At 34.5% G+C, this 23,673-nt stretch overlaps 1 protein-coding gene across 1 annotated transcript in view; it reads left to right on the top strand.

Moving 5' to 3' along the window:
• The window catches only part of LOC113039054 (CBP80/20-dependent translation initiation factor-like), a 60,391-nt gene extending 37,214 nt beyond the window's left edge, over nt 1-23,177 (top strand). The window contains exons 10-14 of the mRNA XM_026196926.1: nt 2,369-2,867; nt 3,817-4,116; nt 8,092-8,247; nt 17,353-17,406; nt 19,811-23,177. Coding sequence (XP_026052711.1) covers nt 2,369-2,867; nt 3,817-4,116; nt 8,092-8,247; nt 17,353-17,406; nt 19,811-20,026 — 1,225 coding nt within the window. The 3' untranslated portion in view covers nt 20,027-23,177. The remainder of the gene's footprint in view (nt 1-2,368; nt 2,868-3,816; nt 4,117-8,091; nt 8,248-17,352; nt 17,407-19,810) is intronic.
• Nucleotides 23,178-23,673: the final 496 nt, after the last annotated feature.

The following is a 23,673-nucleotide window of genomic DNA, read 5'->3' as shown; positions in this document are numbered from 1 at the left end:
ACTCAGTGTGTGTCTCCCCTAAAATTAACCCCTAGTAAAACCAGAACACCAGAGTCAAACATGACCTTAACCTGGACGCCTCGCTCTTAAGCTGTCAGTCAAACGTGAAGCCCGTCCTCTGAGAGGGGAGATTCCTGTCTGTCTGAGGGTTTAAAAGAGCACAGAATTACGTTTGTTCACGGTCACTAGTGAAGATGTTCGTCTTTGAAGTGTCTGCTGATGTTATAGATTATGTGCGCTACAGGATTCTCCGTGCTTGTTTATTCTCTGTTGAAGATATAAAATATGACCTTGTTTCTCTATAACAGTGTTATTTTAGAATTATTTATATGCTATATTATAGTTTTTGAATGAAAGTTTTAGTAATTTTTGATTATATAGTTTTTGTTAATTTATAGTTATTATTTTTAGTTTGTTAGTATTTTATTTATGTATAATGCATTTTTTTTATTATAATTTTAGTCATTTTATTACTTAGTTAAATTAAATGAAATTTGGAAATGTTGCCTTGACAATTACCTGAAATTATTAGTTTTTATATTGAATATTTAATTGATAAAATATTAAATATTTTAATATTTGTATTTGATAAAAGAAATATTTTGTATATTATTTTATTTTACTTAATTTATTATTGTAAGCTATTATTAATTAATTATTTATTATTAGCTTAGTTTTAGTCATTTTAGTACGTCCATTTAAACTTTTTATTTCAGATATCTTTTTGCATGTTATTAGTTTACTATAAATATTCTACAATGCTGACACTGAAAGAAGCAGCATAACATGCAAACGTTTCATAATGTTCATACTGTTTCATATTGACATATTATTTTGTCATTGGTCCAAAATCCTGTAAATTATACATCACACATTTTGATTGTTTGGGATTTCGCTTTCTGTGATGCTTTTGAAACTAGTTTGCAACTAATTTAGATGAAGTGCTTCACAATTTGTTTGTGAAATGTTTTAATTCTAGAATCCGAATATAGTTTTTTTCTTGAAAAGAGTAAAGGGTCAGACTATTGCAATCAGTGGTGCACAGCATTTTTTCTCATAATGTACACAAACACACTCACACGTGACGCGGCGCGCTCTGAATGCACACGTCAGTATGCATACACATGTAATGTACACACAGTAAAGCCCATAATCCAGTGTCGGTCATTAGGATGACTGGACTCATCCCATCAGCCTGCTGCAAACACGGAGATCTGGGAGTTTACATATTGACTCACATCTGCTGTAAATCATTACACACACATTAACACACTGTGTGTGACTGCGGTTATTATTAGTGGTGTTTAAATTAATCCTCACTATTACTATTGCTCATATTTAGGGTTAAGGCCCATTCACACCACAAACTACAGCTATGAAGATAACTAGATATTAATGTCCACACAGATGTTGTTTATTATAAGCGTCGTCTGCCTCTTTAATTGTTCAAGCTCTTGAAGCCTGATGGATTCTGATTGGCTGTTAGTGTATCATGTCAATCATCAGTAAAAATCATTCCTGTGGTATCATTCCTCTTTATTGTTATCGTTATAGTTGTGGTGTGGACATAATCCATTCTCAAATTATTATTATTTATTTATTTTATAACTGAATTAATGAATTCATTGTTTTATTTATTTATTTTGTGTATTTATTCATTTATTTGCTTAATTTTATTCATTTTGATTTAACCAACCAAAACGCTCTAATTGCATGTGAGTTGTGCTGCACTGTCTATCAGAATTTGGATGGATGTATTTATTGATTTATTGTGTTTGTGTATTTGCTTAAATCTATTTTTTCTTTAATCTTGACCACCCAGCAGGACACACTTAAAATTGAATCTGTGTAATTTGCGCTGTGGTGTTGACCAGAATTATTGTTAATTAATTATGATGAATATTTGTTATATGAATAATAATAATTATGAATGTATTTATTAATATATTATTATTTAAAATAGAATATAATATATAAAAATATATTTATATATTTGTGTTTTTCAGTTTTTAGTTTTTGTTTATGTTGACCACAACATCCACCAGTATTTATTTAATGCATTCATTAATTTATTTGTTTTGTGCATTTATTTATGTATTTGTTTGTTTGTTTTGTGCATTAATTAATTTTTCTGTATTTAATTATCTTCCACTTAGCAACATCGTAAGAACTACTCAGGAACACTTTAGCAACTGCATAACAATGCATTAACCACTAATTTCAACACATTCTCAAAATACTGGCAACCATCTAACAATACACTAGCAACTACTCTAAACACTCATGCAACTGTCTAGCAACACCCTGGAAACCCCCACAAAAAGCTCATTGACATAAAGATAACTGGCTCTTTTTGTTGTTGTTCTAGGAGACAACAGCGCCTTCCTGGAGGAGGAGGAGGAGGAGGAGGAGGGGCTCCCCTGAAATCCCAGAATCCTCTGCAGCAGCAGGGATTGCAGCAGCAACAGCAGCCCAATCAGATGCAGCAGCCCAACGCAGACCACCAATCAGGTGCTGGCACTAAGTTTGGGGGGCGGGGTTACCAGGGCCAGCAGAACCTGGGCGGGTGGCAGGGCGGCCCACATCACGGCTACAGCCAGAACCGGCGCTGGCATCAGCATCCCAAACACCAGACGAACAGTTTTAATCAGGGGCCCTCGGGGGCCGACAGGGGTCTAACACGCAATACCAAAGAGCCAGAGATTGTAAAACACGGGGAGCCGGAGCCCCACGTGGAGAAAGGAGCGAAGGATGAGCCTGCGAAAGAGGAGAGAAAGAAAGGAGACAAGGAGGAGAAGACAGAGAGCGGGAAGATCTGCTTACTGCAGTCGTCTAAAGAGAGACTGAGGAGGAGATTGAAAGAGAAGGTGACTGCTGCGAAATACATTATCAACTTACTATCAGTGGTAAAACATGTTAATTACATGCTAATACAAGCCAGACACTTGCTAAATACATACTTTCAACATAATAATAACATGTTAAAACAAGCCAGAAACATGTTAAATATTTTAGCTACATTTTATCAACATATTAACATATTAACATAATAATAGAATTGTTCCAAATATTTTAGCAACATGCTTAGGCAAGCTAGAAACATATTAAACATGCTAGCAACATACTATCAATGTGGTATGAAGTGCTAGCAACTATGTTAAATATGTCAGTGACATACTATTAGTGTGGTAAAACATGTTAGAAAAATATCAGTGTGGTAAAACATGTTGGCAACATGTAAACTAAGATAGAAATACATGAGCAGAGTACTACCAATATGGTAAAACATACTAGCAACATGTTAAATATACTAGCAACACACTGTCAATGTGGTAAAATGTCCTAAAATAAACTAGAAATGTGCTAAATATTCTAACAACATACTACCAATGTGTTAAAACATGCTAGCAACATGCAGCACACTGTCAGTGTGGTAAAACACGCTAAAACAAGTTAGAAATGTGATAAACATTCTAGAAGCACACTATCAGTGGTAAAACTTTAGCATCATGCTACACAAGCTAGAGACTATAAATATACAATGCTTACAACGTTAAAAGAAGCTTGGTTAATATTAACATGGTTAATATGTTAGACACTTGCGGAAAAACATGCAAATAACATGCAAAAACAAGCAATATGATTTGAAATCTTTTTTAACATCATAAATGTCTTTGTCACTATTGATCAATGTGACACTTTGTTGCTGAATAAAAGTATTAATTTCTTTCAATAATCGTTCTGATCCCTAGCTTTGAAACGTAGTGTACGGTGTTCTAAGTCATGTGACCGCTCTCGCTGTTCTCTGATTGGCAGGAGGATGTTCCCGTGGCGACGGCCGGGCCACAGAGGAACCGAATGGACAGACTGTTAGAGATCCTGAACAGCTTGAGGAACAACAGCAGCGGCGTGGAGAACCAGCTCACCACGTTCATGGAGGAGGCGCAGAACTCGGCCGATTCGGAGGAGACGCTGAACCAGATTGTCCACACTATTTACCGCAAGGCAGTCAGCGACCGAAGTTTTGCGGCAACGGCAGCCAAACTCTGTGACAAGATGGCTCTGTTCATGGTGGAAGGAACCAAATTCCGCTCTCTGTTACTCAACATGTTACAGGTAAGAGCTGAATGTTTGTAACTTACTTGATCATGTTCTGCAGGTTGTCTCCTATTGGCCAGTGCTGTGTCTCCGAGGACCAATCGGATTGCACGATTCACAAACATTATCCCACCTGCTGCCCAACCAGATTCATCTCCGCTCTTTAGTTCCTCTTTTCCATCTGCAATTTGTCCTCTTCCTCTTTTTCTGAAGGGCTTGAAGAAGCCGAAGTATCAGGATGTGACTCACGCCTGCAATCCAAGCTGAGTGACCCTCTACAATTTCCTCATTGGACAAAAGGGACTTTTTAGGCCCCGAACGCTTTCACCTCATTTTGAAATGAAGAATTTCTGCATGCAAACGCATAGATTTTGAAGAAATAGTTCAAAATGTATTTGTGTCATCGTTTGTTCAGCCTCATTTCCTGTGGAATGCAGAAATTGAAGGGTTTTTTTGTTTGTTTTTTTCCCCCTTATAATCAAAAACACCCAGAAAGTGACTCGCACAATTACAATTTTGCATGAACAAGAACAGCCGTTTATGAATATGGCCATGACAAACTAAATTATGTTTAGATTTGCTAACATTATTTGTGATCTAGTTTTACTCAAGTCTTATTTATATGCTATCATAGTTAGATGATTGAGCTCAGGAAAAGTGCTATTACTTTATTTATGCTTAATATTAATTATAATTATTATAGTTTTATTCACATTTTAAATTAGCTTTGTTTCAGTTTTAATAATTGAATGTGCTTTGTTATTTATATATATATATATATTATTGCTGTCACGATTAATCGCATCCAAAAAAAAAATGTGTTCACATAGTATATGTGTGTGTACTGTGTATATGTATATTTTATATATAAATACACGCCCATGCATGTATATGTTTAAGAAAAATGTTACGTTTATATATAAAATATATTTATATATAATATTAATTATATAAATATATGCATGTAAATAATATGCATGTATATTTTCTAATATTTTCTAAATTGTATTTGTGTGTATTTATATATACGTGATAAATATATAAAGTACACACAGATATATTATGTAAATATTGTTTTATTTATTTTGGATGTGATTAATCATAATTAATCTTGATTAAACTTAAGAAATTCAGTTTTTGTTCACTTTTTATATTAGTAGTCTTTTTCATCTTAGTTTTTTCTTTTATGTGCTTTTGTCAGTTGTATTAGTTTTTGTCTATATATAAATATTTAATATAAATATTATTGTTATATAATATATAGATATATAATATAGATATTTTTTATTAAAATAGTCCTAGTTAACAGTAAAAAAAAATAGAATATGATTATGTTGATTTGATTTGTGATGCTTTGAAGCAGCAGGGATATATATCTGTATTTGTTCAAGTATTTTGTCATTGTTTTTAGGAACTGATTGTTATACTTATTTCTCATTGTGATGTGACACCAGAACTTGACCTGCGAATGCACATCCTTCTCCACACACTCACAAATACACAACGACCAATACACACTGCATATATCAAGCAAACACGATCCTGCTAACATTTCAGCAACAGGATTGTGAGAGGATTGTACTGCATCAGCTACCAACCTTTGATAAATAATGTATAGCATTTATTTTTCATGATTTATTTTTATGAGTCATAACATTCCCATTATTTAACATCAATCAAAGGCAGTGTTCTTAGTGACACGCTCATATAGTAAACATAGTGATGCTTATTTCATACTGGTTTTAGATATTAATTTTGTTTTTAGGTGTTTCTTGTGCATATACTGTAGTTGTATGAAGGTTTTTTTTTCTCTTAGCATTTTATAGTATAGACTGTTTTATGAAATTTGAGTTGTTGATCATGTTGATCAACTAGTTTGTTTTAATATCAATAGCTTAGTGACTGGTAATTGTCATACACATATTACTTCATATTATTATTTTAGTTTTTGAAAGAAAACTGCCCACCAAGCTGCACTTATTTTGTAAAAACTGCAGAAATTGTGAAATATTATTACAATTCAAAAGAGCTGTTTTCCTTGTGAATATATAAAGTTAAATGTAATTTATTTCTGTGATGCAATGCTGAATTATTATCATCGTTCCTCCAGTCTTCAGTGTCACATGATCTTCAGAAATCATTCTAATATCCTGATTTGCTGCTCGAGAAATATTTCTGATTATTACCAATGTTAAAAATAGTTGTGCTGCCCAATATATATATTTTTTTTTCAGGATTGTTTGATGAATTAGAAGCTCAAAAGAACAGCATTTATATGAAATAGAAACCTTTTGCAATATTGCAAATGTCTTTACTGTGACTTTAGATCAGTTTAATGCATCCTTCCTAAATAAAAGTATGAATTTAAAAAAATTATAATTCTAAATGTTTTAACGGATAAAATCAAAAGTATTAAAAAGTTATTTATATATCAATATGATTACAAAATAATTCTAAAAATATAATTATACTATTATAATAATATCATGGTAATATAAAAATAATTTGTCATAATAATATATTATAATTATGAATGATTATTCTGTTCTTTAACCCTGTGTGGAGGATGAATCATCTGGTTGGCTCTTCAGCTGTCTGGCGCTGGAGCAGACGCTCTGGTTCTGACGGGGTTATGTAACGCAGATACACAGATGCAGCCGTCTCTGACCTCACTGGAGGAACACGTCTGCTGCCACTTATTTAGCAATCTGCCTCGAACACACACGCGGTTTATCAGAGAACTGAGTGTGTGTGAGTGAAAGTCCATTTATAGTTAATATGTTTTTTTGTTTCACACCTAACACTGCTTTTTAAACTCCTGGTTGCCACAGATACACTCATATAAGATGCTGTTTGAAGTGAAAACCAAATCTTCCAGAAATGCCTCAGAAATGTCTCTCTCTCTCTCTCTCTCTCTGTCTCTCTCTCTCTCTCTCTTTCTCTCTCTGTCTCTCTCTCTGTCTCTCTCTCTCTCTCTCTCTCTCTCCAGCATTTTTGTTGCAGAAGCTTCATAATCATACCCAATCATATCTGCTGGATGAGACCCAATACATGTTCATTAATCATTTTAAGCTGCTGATTTCAAAAATAGTGGCTGTTTTGCTCAAGTGCGTCACACTTTTTACAAAAATATGATGCAATTGATAGCATTTTTGCCTTTGTTGACCATTTGTCTTATGTAGTCCCTTAAGCAGCAGAAAAACTGACACAAAATAACGAGTCCTGTCAATTTAACATGCATGGCGTCATTTCATTATATTAAGCCAAATCCTGATTCCACATACAGTATTCTATTTATTTGAAGACTGCTTTTGTTATTTTGATAAGTGCATTAAAGATGCCAATTTACCAAATTGTTTTGGTATGCATTTGTATCGTTTGTAATGTGTCTGCATGCTAGGAATTTGTCTTTTGTATTTATTTATAACATTTAACCATTTACAGCATAAACAAAGCCCATTACCTACAACTCACATAAATTGAAAAGAGAAGATAGATTGATGGATGGATAGATAGATGCATACATAAAAATACAAATCATATATATATATATACAGTTGCATTATGAAATACCATACTTCAATATATATCAGTATAATAAAAGAATAATAATTTCTCTAATGATATTATGCAACACTTTCACTGATCCAGGTTAACAATATATTTTTCCTGATAGCAAATATTTAGATAACTCTCCAGCAGATTTGATCAGGAGTTGCCTGATTTAGAATAATAAACAAGGAATCCAAATGTAGATGCTGGGAAACTGAATGTTACATTTACATTTATGCATTTAGCAGATGCGGCTTACAGTGCATTCAGGATATACATTTTTTACCACTGTGTGTGTTCCCTGGGAATTGAACCCAGAACCTTTTGCGCTGGAAATGCAATGCTGTACCACTGCGCCACAGGAACACCTGTATGTCTCTGTGTTTGTGTTGATGTGTGCATCATGACAGTCTCTCTCTCTCTCTCTCTGTGCGTCTGCAGAGGGACTTCACGCGGCGCGAGGAGCTGCAGCAGACGGATGTGGAGTGCTGGCTGGGCTTCATCACGTTTCTGTGTGAAGTGTTCGGCACCATGAGGAGCAGCGCTGGAGAGCCGTTCAGGGTGCTGGTCTGCCCCATATACTCCTGTCTGAGAGAGGTACACAAACCACTGTACACAACACCTCACCAGCTACACACTCTCGCTCTGATAGATGTGAAATACAAATGACATGTGAACTGAACCACAGCCAGACAGAGATGGAAATCAAGACAGACTTCCTACACATTTACTTCTTCTGCTGTTTTGAAAGGGTATCTATTTCCTGTATATCATCAGCTCACTGTAGACAGCCCGAGCTGAACACTGGACAGACCTTGTTTTTGTTTAAATGTGAATGTTTTGTATTTAAATTAGTGCTGTCAATCGATTACATAAAAAAAAAAAAAAAAAAAAATTATTCACTCTTTTTCGTCTCAAACTGAATCGTGATCAATCCAACATAGCATCAAAGTATTTAAATATGCTTTTATATTGCAATAATTTAACATTCAATCTTTAAATGGATGTAGAAACAACTTGAATATATTTTCAATATTATAATATCATTTTTATGACTGAAGTGATGCTAATGATCTCCCAGGAAATTGTTAATTTTTTTCTTAATATTTAACCACTAACTATATCTAATGTTGGCTGTACTAACATTGCCGTGTAATCAAGAGCTATCGATTTTAACATTTATTACACTTTAAAAAATAACAACTTCACACTTTAGTATAGGGTCCAATTCACACTAATAACTAGTTGCTTATTAGCATGTCTATTATTAACATATTGGCTGTTTATTAGTGCTTATAAAGTACACATAATTCATGACATCCATAATCCTACCCAATACCCTAAACTTAACAACTACCTTATAAACTATTAATAAGCAGCAAATAAGGGGTTAATTGAGGCAAAAGTCATAGTTAATGGTTAGTTAATAGTGAGAATTGGACCCTAAAATAAAGTGTGACAACAACTTCTAATTTAAGTAAACTTAACACAATCTTTACATTAACCCATTATAATAAATATCATATTTGCTGTGCCTTTCAGCAAGTAGAAGATATACAGAAATTGAATAAAGTTATCAAACACTAAATTTACATTATATTTAGTCATTTAGCAGACGCTTTTATCTAAGCCAAATTACAAATGAGGACAATGGAAGCAATCGAAAACAACAAAAGAGCAATGATATATAAGTGCCATAACAAGTCTCAGTTAAATAAAGATGAATCCTAAAGCTACAAAAGTTATAGATTTTTCCTCTTTTCTTTTTCTTTTCATCACAGTAGTTGGTTATAAGGTTATTTGGCTGCTATTACTTTAAGAGCTGCCACTGCTCGGTGTAACGCAGATCTGACACACATTTTTATTCTGGCTTTAATCTGACATGATACAGACTACAGTGCGCGGTCATATCTGAGGGTTCAGTTGAAGAGTATGTGCTGTAAGTACAGTATAACTGCTATCAGGTTTGTTTTACTGTCATTATTTTTATATACAAGACATCAAACTCTCAGGAAAAATTAGTTTTTTTTATAATCGGATGCCTTTAAGACTTGGATGTTTCTCGGCTGTTGAACAGGGCTTCCCTGTCTGTGATGAATCCTGTCAGTTGTTCAGGTGAAGACAGACGCGATCCGTCAAAAGCCCGAGTGTGGTTCTTCATCACAGAGCCGTGATCTGGGTGAGAGTTCAGCGTGTGTTTGTGCCGTATGAATGCTGCTATTCAAGAGCGCAGCCGGATTAACATCACATTCGTCGCTCGTATCGGCACGTCCTGACACGATGGTCTGAGAGTCCTAGCAGGCGCTTTGTGTCGGTGTGTGACAGTGATTACGGTGCTTTTATAAGCCTGTCTCAGCCAGGTGTGAAGTGTGTGACCGGCAGAGCAGGTTGCTTAATTACAGGTGATCCAGCTGCAGTTTGGAGCTGACAGGTGTATTTGGAGCACCGAGGGTGTGGGAGAAAATAAAAGACAGGATGAATGGAGGGAGGGTGAAAAGAGACGTCTCTTGTTCATTTGGAAGGGTTGGACTCGCCTCTGATCTTCTCAAACCCTTTTGTTGGAGTCTTTTGTGCAGTTTCACCACTTTTACATACAGTTGCATACAGTTAGGAATCAAAGTATACATGCAAAACGTAGTCTCTAAAAGGACTTTGTATGCACTGTTTTCTCACTAAAAAAGTTGTTGAAAATGTTCATGCAGAAAATTGAGAGTACATTTCACAAGCAGTTGCAAAGAAACCGCAAGTAATGCATTGAAATAACAATGCGATTTCAAGTAGAAAACTGAATAGTGTTTTCTTGTCTTTCACAACTTTGAATTTTTTTTTTTTAAAGAGAACACATTTTTACATTCTACACAGTTCACAAAAAATTAATTCGAAATTCTTTGAAAGTGTATGTACTTTTAATTCTTAATCTAGGAAAAATGTAGAATTACCTTTTATACAATGAACTTGAAAGAATTGTTTAAAATTGTTGAATGTTGTCTTTAAAACAGTCCCATATAATATATATTAACACATTTATATTATATTTTAATAAATATAAATTATAATGAGATATATTTGTTATATTTTAATATATGTTTTGATGTAAGTTATATTATAATTATGTTTAATTTATATTTATTAAAATATAATACTTTATATACTCTGTGTGTGTATGCGTATATATATATATATATATATATATATATGTAATCCATGTTATGTTACATTATAATATTTATAATTTTATAATGTTATAACTATATTTTATACATTTTTATTTGTTTTGAGATGTGATTGTGTCCTGAAATCCTCAATCAGAGATTATAAAAGAGAACTCGAGATGTAAAAACAAAGGATAAATCTGAAGTTTTTGGTTTGTGTTTTTGATTTAGACCTTTGCACATTAGTTGCACTTCTTGCAGCCATACTGTTTTTTTATTTCTGTGACATGAGTCAGCATTGCAGATGACTCATTTTTAAAAATAACTATTTTTCAGAGTCAAAGAAAGCAGCATTATGCATTTCGCAGACATTTTTATCCAGTGACTTACAAGAAAGGAACAGAAGCAGTTAGTCAAAGAGCCAATAATGTTCGTAATATACGATCAAATGACGGGTTTATCACACGACTGAATTAGGAAGCAGAGGAGACGAGAAATGCATAAACTGAAAGGTTTATTTGCATTCTTAAAGGACTGGTTTTTAGACATGAATATAATCATGAAATACGTCTCTGGTACTGAAGAGCCTGGTGCATGTTGATTGTGATGTGTGTTGTGTGTGTAACTGAGCTCTGCTGCTGTTCTCTGGGGACATCATTATGGACTGGATAACTCTAGACTTAAAGCAGCCGGTTCTCTGGAGACCCCAGACCACCAGGACTAGATCCCTCCAGACACCAATATACACTTTCACTCCTTCAAACGCCGCTGGCCATGGATGCACGTCTGCGCTAGCTCCTCATATATTCAGACCGTTTCTCTGGAAATGATGTTTTGGATATATTTGGGCTGGTTTTCGGTCATAATATGCTGGCATATAAAGATCCTTAAGTCTTTGCAGGTGAAATTTTCTAATAAAGAGAAAAGTTTAAAAAGTTTAAGAACAGATCTCTTTAGTTGAGGAAAAATTGAAGATATCTAAAATTTTTAAGGCTGGAAATGTCATGAATATAATGAAGTCTTACAGTTCAGAAAGCCTCTATTGTGAAATGTTTATATACAGTATATGATTTAAAAGTTTGTGGCTCGTTAAGATTTTTAAAAAGTTTATATATATATACAAGAGGTCTGTTATCATCATGGCTGAATTTATTTGATTAAAAAAAAACTGTAATATTCTAAAGTATTATTACAGCGTAAAATAGCTGTTTTCTAAGTAAATATGTTGTAAAATGTAATCTAATATGCCGATTTGCTGCTCAAGAAACATTTCTGATTATTACCAATGTTGAAAATAGTTTTTCCCCACTCATATTTTTTGTCATAAAAGTTCAAAACAATAGAATTTATTTTGTTCACTGTAACTTGTGAATAATTTAATGCATCCTTTTTTTGTTACCTTTTTCTCTCTCTTTTTTTTTTTTTTTTTTTTTACTATTTATACTATATTTTTATTTATTTTACTTATTTTATAAAAAATATGTCCTTCATTTTAATTATTTTTTTCTTCTTCTTCTTCATTTTATTTTAATTTAAACATCCAGTACTTGGAAATGATTGGAAGTCAAATGTGGGAACCCTGTAAGACTCTTTAACATGAACTGCAGGCTGTACTGTCATTTTGACACTGATTTGCTCAACAAATACACAGTTTTGCTTTTGTATGGACAAGATACGTAACAGCAGAGCTTAGCTGTAACAAACAGGCCAGATCTGCCGTCTGTTCAACATCCCACTAATTGACATTTGCTCATACAAAGATCATTCTGCCATTTTTTCATGTTTCTCTGAAGAATCACTGCTTGCATGTTATCTTTAATTTTACAGAGAACCAAGACCAAAAGGCATCATATTGTCTTTTGAAAGCAAAGAGTGACGTGGTATGTAGATGTACTATAATAGAAGATCAGCCAGTCATAACAGAGCTCAGTTACATACAAAGTCTTATAGGAACAGTAACCACCTGTTTGAAAGAGCTCGCAGTAACATTATAGGTAAACATTAGGCAAACAAGTGTAGGTTGTGGCTCTTAAAGTAGCTGATCTGTATAAAGGTCTGCTGTAGTGGTCACCATGAGTGAAGTGAAGTGTATTTTGAGAGCGAGTCTGTTTGAATGAGATTCCTGGTTCTTGTGGTTTTGTGCGGGAGCTGTCAGCTGTTTTCTGAGACAGAGTCCAGAGCCGCTCGCGTCAGCTTTGATCAGCTCCTGAAGGCCCCCTGCCTCACAAAGAGCTGCCTGTGTCGCTGCCCGATCGCTTTACACGCCTGCCGCTCTGCTAGTCATCTCAGTAGATCTCTTCAGACACACACACACACACACACACACTGATCCACAGACAACCCACCTTCAGAGGCGAGAGCTCCAAAAAGAAGCAAAAACACCATGAACTTATTATTAAAGTTGTCCATGTATCATCTGAAGTCACGTGATAGCTGTACAAGTTTCTTAACTAAGTCACGTTTAGTTTCAGGAATAGTAATGGGGAATTTTGCACTAATAGTTAGGGCTGGGCGATCTGGCCAAAAATATTATCGCGCTATGTTTTTCCATATGATTTGATATAAATATATATACACAGCATTCACTTTATACCACTAATAGGGAAAGAATACATTTCCACCTTTTTGTTGGAGCTTATGAATGTAATCATTGTTTGTTTGTTTAAAGGAAACTTCTTAGAATATGCTTCCTTTTCATTTAGGGCCCGATTAATTCAGATTGTTCAGATAATTGTAGTAATTTTTTTCTGGATCTAAAAATAATATACAAGTTTAAAAAATGTGTTATGGACTGAATTACGTTTTTTTTTTTTTTTTTTTTTTATAATGTTATCAAACGAAAATACAGTATTACAATTAATTTACAACAAAACACTGCATTTTTATTTTATGTCAAATAAGGTGATGCACAACATAAAAAAAAAAAATAATAATAATAATAATAAAAATATTAATATTAATAATAATATATTGTTAGCAATAGTAATACTTATAATACAGATTATTGCATATTAATAATATTTATTATTATTATTATTATTATTATTATTATTATTAACAAAAGCAACAACAAATATAATTATAATAATAATGTTTTAATACATTTTATAAGTATAATAATAATAATAATAATAACACTAAAATAATTTAGTAAAACCAAGACATTTTTAATGTGAAGACCCAGTCAATATCCAGAATCATCTCTAGTTATAATTCATATCTAGTGTGTGTTTTTAGTGCAGTGTCGCCACTCAGATGAGAAAGCTGTAGAAATGCTAATTACAAAAGAAGAACTGTCGAAAAGAACTAATTTCTCAATGAATCACTGAGTCATTAATGAGTTCTCATGATTTGAACAGAGTTCATGTGTCTCTGGGTCATATCAGCAATTCTGCATTACACACGCACATTAGCCAAGACCAAAAGAACATTCTTACAAATGTGTCAAATGACATAATCGTGTCTGTTGCGGGAAGAGACAGCCGAACATACGGGAAACCAGGCCGCAGGCTGCAAATATAGTCACGAAGTTGTGAAATGCATAATGCTAGGAACATTAATAGATGCTAAAAATGTATTAATAGACGCATGCATTTGTTTGCTTATTTGAGGTGCTTTTCTTTTTAGTTGCATTCATGCATTGATCATCTTTGCACCAAAGTAAACTTTCTGTTGTTCATTTAAAATTGCTGATAACACACAGAAATAATCCTTGCGTCAGGCTCAGCTGCAGAATAATGAAGTGTATTAGTCCTGTTGAGTGAGTTGCACTTCTGTTTTTGTGGTCCGAGCCAGCGCTTTTTCTGTCTGTCACAGCAGTCGTCTCTGGCTCAGACCGATATCTCTCTCGCTGGCGTCTGTCGGCTGCTGGTTCATGAGGAACAGTGAAAGAGGAAGTGAAAGATGATTGGTGCAGTGATGTGTGGTCTGGATATATGTCTGGATTACCAGCAGTGACCTCCTGAAAGCTGAAGTCTGCTCAGATTAATGATGCATGTACTAGTAGCCTCAACTCTACAGAAAAAAAACATGATTTTTTTTCATGCAGTTTCTGAGATGTAAAACATTGTCTTAGTGTACCGTGATTAATCAACTAATTCTTATATTTTATATCACTTATATCTGTTATTTTACCCTGTAGTGCTACTAATAATAACAGCAACAATAATGAGGATTAAAATGGGTTATTATTTATAATAATAATAATAATACATATCTTAATACTTATTACTTATTTGTAGTAGTAGTTATTGTAACAACAACAACAAATAATAATAAATAAAAGAATATCGTAAAACCAAGATTTATTTTATAATAATAATATATTATTATCATCATCGTCATCATCATTAGTAGTAGTAGTAGTAGTTACAATAATATAATCTCAAAACTGACCTGTCTGAAAACACTGCTACTACTACTAATAAAAATAATCATCATATATATTAAAATATGTAATGATAATGATAATAATAATACATATATTAATACTAATTATTATTATTGTTTGGTAGTAATAATAACAACAACAACTAATACAAAACTACTACTAATAATACAAATAATTATATATATATATATATATACAGTATTGTTCAAAATAATAGCAGTACAATGTGACTAACCAGAATAATCAAGGTTTTTCGTATATTTTTTTATTGCTACGTGGCAAACAAGTTACCAGTAGGTTCAGTAGATTCTCAGAAAACAAATGAGACCCAGCATTCATGATATGCACGCTCTTAAGGCTGTGCAATTGGGCAATTAGTTGAATTAGTTGAAAGGGGTGTGTTCAAAAAAATAGCAGTGTGGCATTCAATCACTGAGGTCATCAATTTTGTGAAGAAACAGGTGTGAATCAGGTGGCCCCTATTTAAGGATGAAGCCAACACTTGTTGAACATGCATTTGAAAGCTGAGGAAAATGGGTCGTTCAAGACATTGTTCAGAAGAACAGCATACTTTGATTAAAAAGTTGATTAGAGAGGGGAAAACCTATAAAGAGGTGCAAAAAATGATAGGCTGTTCAGCTAAAATGATCTCCAATGCCTTAAAATGGAGAGCAAAACCAGAGAGACGTGGAAGAAAACGGAAGACAACCATCAAAATGGATAGAAGAATAACCAGAATGGCAAAGGCTCAGCCAATGATCACCTCCAGGATGATCAAAGACAGTCTGGAGTTACCTGTAAGTACTGTGACAGTTAGAAGACGTCTGTGTGAAGCTAATCTATTTTCAAGAATCCCCCGCAAAGTCCCTCTGTTAAAAAAAAGGCATGTGCAGAAGAGGTTACAATTTGCCAAAGAACACATCAACTGGCCAAAAGAGAAATGGAGGAACATTTTGTGGACTGATGAGAGTAAAATTGTTCTTTTTGGGTCCAAGGGCCACAGGCAGTTTGTGAGACGACCCCCAAACTCTGAATTCAAGCCACAGTACACAGTGAAGACAGTGAAGCATGGAGGTGCAAGCATCATGATATGGGCATGTTTCTCCTACTATGGTGTTGGGCCTATTTATCGCATACCAGGGATCATGGATCAGTTTGCATATGTTAAAATACTTGAAGAGGTCATGTTGCCCTATGCTGAAGAGGACATGCCCTTGAAATGGTTGTTTCAACAAGACAATGACCCAAAACACACTAGTAAATGGGCAAAGTCTTGGTTCCAAACCAACAAAATTAATGTTATGGAGTGGCCAGCCCAATCTCCAGACCTTAATCCAATTGAGAACTTGTGGGGTGATATCAAAAATGCTGTTTCTGAAGCAAAACCAAGAAATGTGAATGAATGTTGTTAAAGAATCATGGAGTGGAATAACAGCTGAGAGGTGCCACAAGTTGGTTGACTCCATGCCACACAGATGTCAAGCAGTTTTAAAAAACTGTGGTCATACAACTAAATATTAGTTTAGTGATTCACAGGATTGCTAAATCCCAGAAAAAAAAAATGTTTGTACAAAATAGTTTTGAGTTTGTACAGTCAAAGGTAGACACTGCTATTTTTTTGAACACACCCCTTTCAACTAATTGCCCAATTGCACAGCCTTAAGAGCGTGCATATCATGAATGCTGGGTCTTGTTTGTTTTCTGACAATCTACTGAACCTACTGGTAACTTGTTTGCCACGTAGCAATAAAAAATATACTAAAAACCTTGATTATTCTGGTTAGTCACATTGTACTGCTATTATTTTGAACAATACTGTATATATATATATATATATATATATATATATATATATATATATATATATATATATTAGTTTTAGTATTATTATTATTAGTGTTGTTGTTGTTGTTTAAGAATATCATAAAACCAAGGTTTCTATAATAATAATATTTAGGTTTTGATAATCATAGTGATATACAGTATTAGTTATTAATCTGTTCACCTGTAATGTATTGACTTAAATATAGACTCAATGGATGCAGTGGATAAAATATGTCCTAAAGCATAAATGTGAATGTACTGAAGATGTTGAATGTTTAATGATGTGCTCGGCTGTGATTGGTCAGTCGCTGAAGCGAGCTGTTTTCTGTGTTTTAGCTGCTGGAGTCTCCGGAGGTGAAGGAGGACGCGGTGCTCTGCTGTTCGATGGAGGTGAGTTTAACATTCATGATGAACCAGAGACCGCTCTGACTATCTGCTTCAGAGGAAGATGTGGTTTTATCTGTTTGTTTGTTTCTTTTCCTTCCGTTTGGTTTGTTTTCTCAGTTGTTTACAGCTGTGAGAGCGCACGTGTTCTTGTGTTCAGCTGAGCACAATGCAGAAGTCTTTAGATGTGTTTGCGGTGGCCAGGCTTACCAGCGTTTATTCACATCAAAGGCTAGATTAAAATAACATTATCCTTTGAAAAAAAAAAAATATATATATATATGTATTATATATATATGAATGGCTGTGTATTATCATGTTGCAACATGAGCTGATGGTCGTGGATGAATGGCACAACAATGAGTCTCAGGATCTCGTCACAGTATCTCTATGCATTCAAAATGCCATCAATTAAATGCACCTGTGTTCGTTGTCCATAACATACGCCTGCCCATACCATAACCCCACCGCCACCATGGGCCACTCAATCCACATCGCTGACCTCAGCAAACCACTCACCCACACGACGACATACACACTGTCTGCCATCTGCACTGTCCTGTGAAAACCAGGATTCATCCGTGAAGAGAACACCTCTCCAAAGTGCCAGACGCCATCGAATGTGAGCATTTGCCTACTCTAGTCAGTTACGACTAGGAACTGCAGTCAGGTCGAGAACCCGATGAGGACAGCGAGCAGCAGATGAGCTTCCCTGAGACGGTTTCTGTGGCATTGTGCTGTGTGATAAAACTGCTCTGCATTTTAGAGTGGCCTTTTATTGTGTCCAGCCTAAGACACAACTGTGCAATAATCATGCTAATCAGATCTTGATATGCCACACCTGTGAGGTGAATGGATTATCTCAGCAAAGGAGAAGTGCTCACTAACACAGATTTAGACAGATTTGTGAACAATATTTGAGAATAATAAACCTTTTGTTTACAGAGAAAAAGTCTTTGAGATCAGCTCATGAAAAATGGGGGCAAAAACTTTGTTTATAATTTTACACTGTGTTTATAATATACACATACACACACACACACACACGCACACAAACACACACACAGAGGTGCCGGTCATATAATTAGAATATCATAAAAAAGCTCCTTGTGTCTGAATGACTGCAGCAATGCGGCGTGGCATGGAGTGGATCAGTCTGTGTCACTGCTCAGGTGTTATGAGAGCACAGGTTGCTCTGATAGTGGCCTTCAGTGTGTACTTGAGTGTGGCTCCATCCATCCAGTAGATGATGTCCCATCTGCCCACAAACCGGATCATCAGCAGACAGTTTGTCTCGACATCCGACGGCTTCCCTCCAGTCTGTCTCTCTCTCTCTCTCTCTCTCTCTCTCTTTCTCTGTCTCGCTCTCTCCTTCTCTCAGACTAGCATCTGTTTCTCTGTGCCCCCTGTGGAGTTGACCTCTGACCTTTGCTTGAGCCTGAGTGTGTCCATCTCCCTTTGAACATCTTATCTCCTCTCAGAAGCCACTCAGTGATTCCTGCCTCTCTTTGTCTGTCCATCAACACCCCGCTTTAAAGTAGTATGACAGGATATTTGGAGTAAATGTTGATGCACCGCATCCGTGACGTGCTGTCAGTGCACAGAGTCATTTCAGCTCCAGCCTCAGTGTGAATCTCACATGAAATATCTATAAACATATTTACATGAAGAAAATTAACCCTATTTTTTGTGACCTTATATTCATGACATTTAAAAACTAGTCTCATAATAACATCACACAAGTGATGCATAATGAATGAATACTGACAATTGAGAATTGAATTAATACAGAATGTTTTGCGTTAATGATAGCAATGTATTTTATTATTTAAAAAAAACATTTTGCATTGTCATTTATATATAGAGAGAACGATCACAAAAGTTTTAAAGTAATGATGATAATTTTGATAATTAAATGTTTATATTTAATGAATTTAATTGTCATATTTTCTGTTTTAAAGATTTAGTATTGAATTATACTTTTAAAAACTATAATGATATAAATATATATATATATATATATATTACAGAGTATTAAAAATATCCATTTTATAAAGTTATCAATTGTTAAATTTACTAATCAGTTAATTATTTTTTTAATTGTGTATTTTGTGGTGCAATGAAAAAAACATCACAATTTCACACTTTTTCTGAATAATAATATTGAATTTGAGAATTTACATTTCATGAGTTTTTATTTATTGTTAATTTAAGGAAAGGAAATTAAACACATTTAGTTTTTTATTTTATTTGTAATTCCTTTGCATTGTGCCATTATTTACCATTACGGTTATACTGTACTTTAAAAACTCTGTGATAGTCAAACATTCAGTTTCACAGTTTTTCTGGGATAATAATTTCTGTTTGGGAGGATTTGTCAGTCATGTTTGTCTCTGTGTTGTTCATGCAGCTCCAGAGCACCGGCCGGTTATTGGAGGAGCAGCTTCCTGAAATGATGACGGAGCTGCTGGCGGCCGTGCGGGATAAGATGCTGTGTCCGTCTGAGTCTCAGCTGACACGCTCGCTCCTGATGGAGGTCATCGAGCTCCACGCTCACCGCTGGAGCCCGCTGGAGGCGCTGACCACCGCCTACTACAACAGAACCATCCAGAAACTCACCGCGTGACGCACACGCACCGCTGGAGGCCCTGACCACTGCGACCCACAACACAACCATCCAGAGATGCAAACCAACCACAGAGGCCACGGACACACTACAACACACACAAGCTTTCTATAGTAGGAGGAAAGAATCGGACATGGACGGATGAGGCATGAGGCATTATGGGATATGGGGCTGGGTCAGAGGTCAGAGGGTAAAATATGCAGATTGAAATTAATATGATTATGTTCACATTTCACATCTGCATATTCATGAGGTGAGCCAGACGTGCAGAAGTGATACCAGACAGTCATTAGACGCATACGTTCAGACGCCAGTCACTGTCTGTCATGCTTTCAGACCAAACCTCCACAGAAAGACAGAAGAAAATCAAAAGAAAAAAGAATATTTTGCAGTAAAATGAAGCCTATTTTTAATCAGTTTTTTTTTCATTTGCGATTATTTTCACAGCTATGCACATTCCACCACCCCCACCCCCAATTTTTTTCTTTATGATGCAAAAATACAATTTAATTAATAAATCATTATATTTTGCATAATGATAATTTTAAGAAATCACTTTTAGGTTTTTAGATTTTTTGCATTATTTTTATCACAGTTAAGCACATTTCCACCTCAAAATCTATCATGATGCATACATTATTTTATTACTTCAATTACAATTAAATTAATACTTTATTATTTTGCATGAACGCTCATTTTCAGAATGAAATTAGTTTAATTTAGTTTTGTTCCTCACAATTAAGCACATCCTCATTCCCCAAAATTTAGCATGATGCATAAATACTTTACATTTTAATTAATTAATGAATAAATATTTTCGCATTCGAGTAATGATGATAATTTTGAGAATTAAATCATTTTTATTAAAAGTTTTAAATTTAACTCAAATTTGTTTTTTCACAACTATTTTAATAAGCACCAAAAAAAAGCATCATAAATGTTAGTTTTATTAATACATTTTATTTTATTTTTTACATTAATGATATTCATTTTGAGAATTATTTATTTATAAATATTATTTTGTTTTGTTTTGTGTTTCTTGAGAATTTGGGTTACAAATATTCATGAGAATTGACTTATTGTTCCTAAAAATATTAAACAAAAACTTAAATGATTTATTTTAATGTTTTTGCATCATTTTCATAGTCAGGCACTTGCCTAAATCTTTTTATGCATAATTTTTAAATATGTTTTAATTAACCATTTTTGGGGGTCATTCTTGGTATGTGCTTAATATTCATGGAAATAATGCCAATGTGCACAAAGTCTTAAAGCTCCTCAAAATAGGCTTCATTTTCTTTAAGCAAAATCAAAATTCCTTGTTCTATTTTTTTCTTTTGACTTTGTTGTCAGATATTCTCTGGCAGAATTGTGAGCCCCAGAGACGGGACGAGCTCTCGCGTCTTTTCTTTGGCCCGGGGGCTGTTCTTCGTCCAGCTGGAGTCACACTCTCTCTACAGGAGCGAGCCTTTCTTTTGTCACACACACACAGCAGATGGGAGACACACTTTAGTGTGTGTGTGAGAGGACACTCAACATTTAACAAGAAGTGGTCAGGTTCTTCATTAACATCAGTCGGATCGCTTGAGTTTCCTGTTCTCGTTCCATCTCGGGCCGCGTTCCTGTTTATAATGTGTTATAGTGTCCTTGATATTATGCATTATTGTTATTATTAATATTACTCTTTCTTTTTCTCTCAAAGTCGTGTTTTTTTACAAACAACGTATAAATGTCCATGTAATAGGCTTCGTTTGTGAAATGCAAGCGGAACACGAATCATCCGTAACGTTGTGTTGTTGAATGATTCACCTACTCGTTTTTCACGTGAGGTTTGCGTTTTTAGTCGTAGATCTGTTGCACAGGATTACTTTCGTTTTGCACTGTTTTAAGGCGATTGCTTTAAAAAAAAAAGAAAATGAAGATAAATGTGTATGTAAAAGGTAATGCAGGTTGTGGAGGATTTCGAATGTTAGTCGAACACTTTTTGCTAGAATGATTCGTAGAATCAGGTTTTTTGGGAGATAATAGTGGCCTTGGAAACCCCTGCGAGTTGAATCTCTAGCTGATAGAAAGGCCTGTGCAGCAAAGACCAGTTTCTTTTTATCGCACTGCGACGTTCAGCTTCCTAAATAGACAATGTGAGATGTCGAAAAACATAAAAAATCAAGCATGAATCGAAATGAAATTAAACAACAATGGCTGTTGAGTATATAAGCCGTTTTGCTGTGGTCGTTTTTTGCAAGTCGTTCTATTTAAAACCATTTACTTTGAAATAAATTTGTTTGCCGAGGATGGTGGTCGAATCTTTTAACGGTATATCTAGCTATTACGTGTCAATTTCTCTGGCTTTGACAACTGTGTGCATTGATATTGATTTAACACGAGCCAGTCATCTAGTTATAAATACGCTACAGTACATGTAATCTTGTAAACGGCATATGAATATGAGTTTTAGACCATGAGGAGGAACATTGGAAGTGTTTTTGAACTAGTCGGTGGCCTCCAGCTTAATTTATGGGAGGAAACACACGCAGAACCTCGTGGTTTGCCGGCCGGTTTGGGGTTTGTGTATTTTCTGTCTTGCATCAAGAATCCATTAGAAAAGACGAATGCACACATGAGGGTTGAATCTGGTCCATATTTCACCCTAAATTTGAAAGGAAAAATATTTTAATATTTTGCATGAATATTCATGATTTTAAATAAATTGAAGTTTTCTTCATGCAAAATATGATTTAGCAATTTTTCCTTTCAAATTATTATTTTTTTTTTGGTCAGATTTCCCCTCATAGAGTGATTTATCCATGCATACTGAATAGCTGATGCTCGGTGAGTGTGTGTTTGTCTTTCAAACATGATTTGGGTTGTTTTTTGTATTTTAGAGTTTCCTTTGATTTGCTCTCAGCATCATCAGGGTTGGTTTTAGGCTCCGCGCCATTCAAGCAGCAGGCATCATGTGACCTTTGACTTCTTCAGTGTTGCGACCCACCAGACTATTCAATGCTGACCATCTTCATTTGCATCTTATTGTCATGCAAAGCAGATGTGGGAGCCTTGTCAGCTGACCAAACTGTAGATCTGGACTCATTCAAAGATGTCAGCGATTGTTTTGTTTTTTATGCAAATGAAAATAAACTGAGGAGGAGTGTAAGATGAAGTGTTTGTCCTTTTCTTTGGTGATTATTGCTCAGAGTCGTGTTTATTATCCATTTATCTTCCTTTCGTGCAGAGTGAAGAACTTCAAGTGTTCTGTTATTAAGAGTTATAGATGGTTATAGTATTTTTTCATATTTTGAATGAGATTTTATTTTATTTGTTTTCTTTTTAATTTAAATTTGGCTGATTTTATGTGCTTTTGGGTTTTTAATTAGTTGTTTATAGTTTAATAAAAAAATGTATTACGATTTATAGAAGTTTTCTGCAGCTTAAAATTATTTAATAATTTTGTTAATAATTTTTTTAACAACAGTTAACAGATAACAATAACAACACTGCTGTTTTGTGTTGGTTTTTTTGGCCCTACATTTCACATCCCAATTAACAAATTGATCTACTAAATATTTTCACTTTGTTTTTTTTTTCTGGTATTGTCTGGGTTCAAAATGTTTAAATAAATACATTAATAATAAAAAAATAAAATAAAAATA

This window comes from Carassius auratus, chromosome 21 (genome assembly GCF_003368295.1).
Source record: "Carassius auratus strain Wakin chromosome 21, ASM336829v1, whole genome shotgun sequence".
Classification (NCBI taxonomy): Eukaryota; Metazoa; Chordata; class Actinopteri; order Cypriniformes; family Cyprinidae; genus Carassius; species Carassius auratus.
This window is presented reverse-complemented; position numbering and strand designations above follow the sequence as displayed.